The sequence below is a fragment of the Galeopterus variegatus genome, unplaced genomic scaffold (assembly GCF_000696425.1).
Source record: "Galeopterus variegatus unplaced genomic scaffold, G_variegatus-3.0.2 Scaffold8666, whole genome shotgun sequence".
Classification (NCBI taxonomy): Eukaryota; Metazoa; Chordata; class Mammalia; order Dermoptera; family Cynocephalidae; genus Galeopterus; species Galeopterus variegatus.
In genome coordinates this window covers 64,566-66,053 of record NW_007734777.1, presented here as the reverse complement: position 1 = coordinate 66,053, position 1,488 = coordinate 64,566, and the positions used below count along the sequence as shown (strand labels likewise).

The 1,488-nt window shown below is 40.3% G+C and overlaps 1 protein-coding gene across 1 annotated transcript in view; it reads left to right on the top strand.

Annotated features, from left to right (window-relative positions):
- LOC103608651 (WD repeat-containing protein 59) overlaps nucleotides 1-1,488 on the top strand; it is a gene marked incomplete at its 5' end in the record, with an annotated part of 66,447 nt that overhangs the window by 20,690 nt on the left and 44,269 nt on the right. The window contains one exon of the mRNA XM_008593057.1: nucleotides 136-213. Coding sequence (XP_008591279.1) covers nucleotides 136-213 — 78 coding nt within the window. The remainder of the gene's footprint in view (nucleotides 1-135; nucleotides 214-1,488) is intronic.

Below are 1,488 nucleotides of genomic sequence, written 5' to 3'. Positions count from 1 at the left end.
CTGAACAAAAAATACCCTATTGAAATGTATTTTTAGAAGACAAAAAGCACTGAGTTTGAAGGCCATGCTTATTTCAATAGTTGAGTTTTTAAAATGACATTTATTTCATAAATTATCTTGCTTGTTTTCTTCTAGTTCTGGGATTACCGCCAGCCTCGGAAATACCTCAATATTCTCCCTTGCCAGGTGCCTGTTTGGAAGGCCAGATACACGGTGAGTGAGACAGCCACCTCTTGCTAGGAAACTTCCTCTTGGTGTTCAGACACATGGGGCCAAGGGACATTTTCTCTTACTTTCTTTGTGCGATGATTTTTTTCTTTCTCTCTTGATTTGGGGGTGGGACAAATGTGGTAATGATGGCATAAATACTGTTAACTATGTAAAAATTTATCCTTGGAGGGCCGGCCCGGTGGCGCACTGCTATAGTGCGCCGCTTGGGAAGCGCGNGATCCGTTGCCGGTCACGAAAAAAGACAAAAAGGAAAAAATAAAATAAAATAAAATAAAAATTTATCCTTGGAATGTTGGTAGGTATCTGCATTAGAACTTCTCATCAAAGCTCAGCAGCAGGGTAAGATGCTTATTAATGGTTGGGCAGTGGGGGGTGGAGGAGAGGGTGGAGGGGCTTGAAGTCAGTGAATTGTGCTGGAAAGAACTCTGGCTTTAGATTCATAAGCCCTGGGTTTGGGACCCAGCTCTACCATTTAATATTTGTGTGGACTGTGGCAAGCCACTTGATGTTTTTGGGCAGAAATTTCCTCCTTTGTAGAATATGAACAATAATTTTTATGCCTTTTAAAAATTGTGATAAAATTTGCCATTTTAAAGTGTGCAATTCAGTGGCATTTAGTACATTCACAGTCTGCCTTCCTTTTGAAATAATGTATCTAAATGTGCTTTATAGGTTTATAAAAAGCTACAAGCTTCTGACAATTTTTCCGTTGCCACATTGTAGCTGCTGATCAGAGATAATATATTTCCTGATGTTAATTTGAAAGCAAGCACAGGGATGAATAAGTCTACCCTTATACATTAGGCTGGCATCCTGGGCCATTGTGGCAAAGAAGATAATTTGGATAATAAGTTGTTTTTGCATCTGGGATCACTTGCCAAGAAATCAGACACTCTTCTAATGAATCAAAATACTTCTCTGGATTAATATGCTTGCTTTAAAAAAATAAACAGAAGTCCAGGAGTGCTGCTAGGGGGGAGGTGAAGATAAATGTGCTCTTAGGTGATTCTGGTTTATTCCTGAAATAACAAAATCTAATCATCAACTAAGTGGACCCCTTAGCTACCTAGCAGGTTGGGTGTTGCTGAGGAAAACATGTTAGTCCTGGAGTTACAAGGATCTCTTTTGAGTCGCTAGGTATTCAGGGCAGTGGGAAGGTGGCACTTCATGTGGATGATGTGTTTCTGGTGTGTTTCTACATGGCAAGAATCATGTTTGCTGCTCTGGGGTTTTCCCAGTCAGCCTTGTGTGCTAATT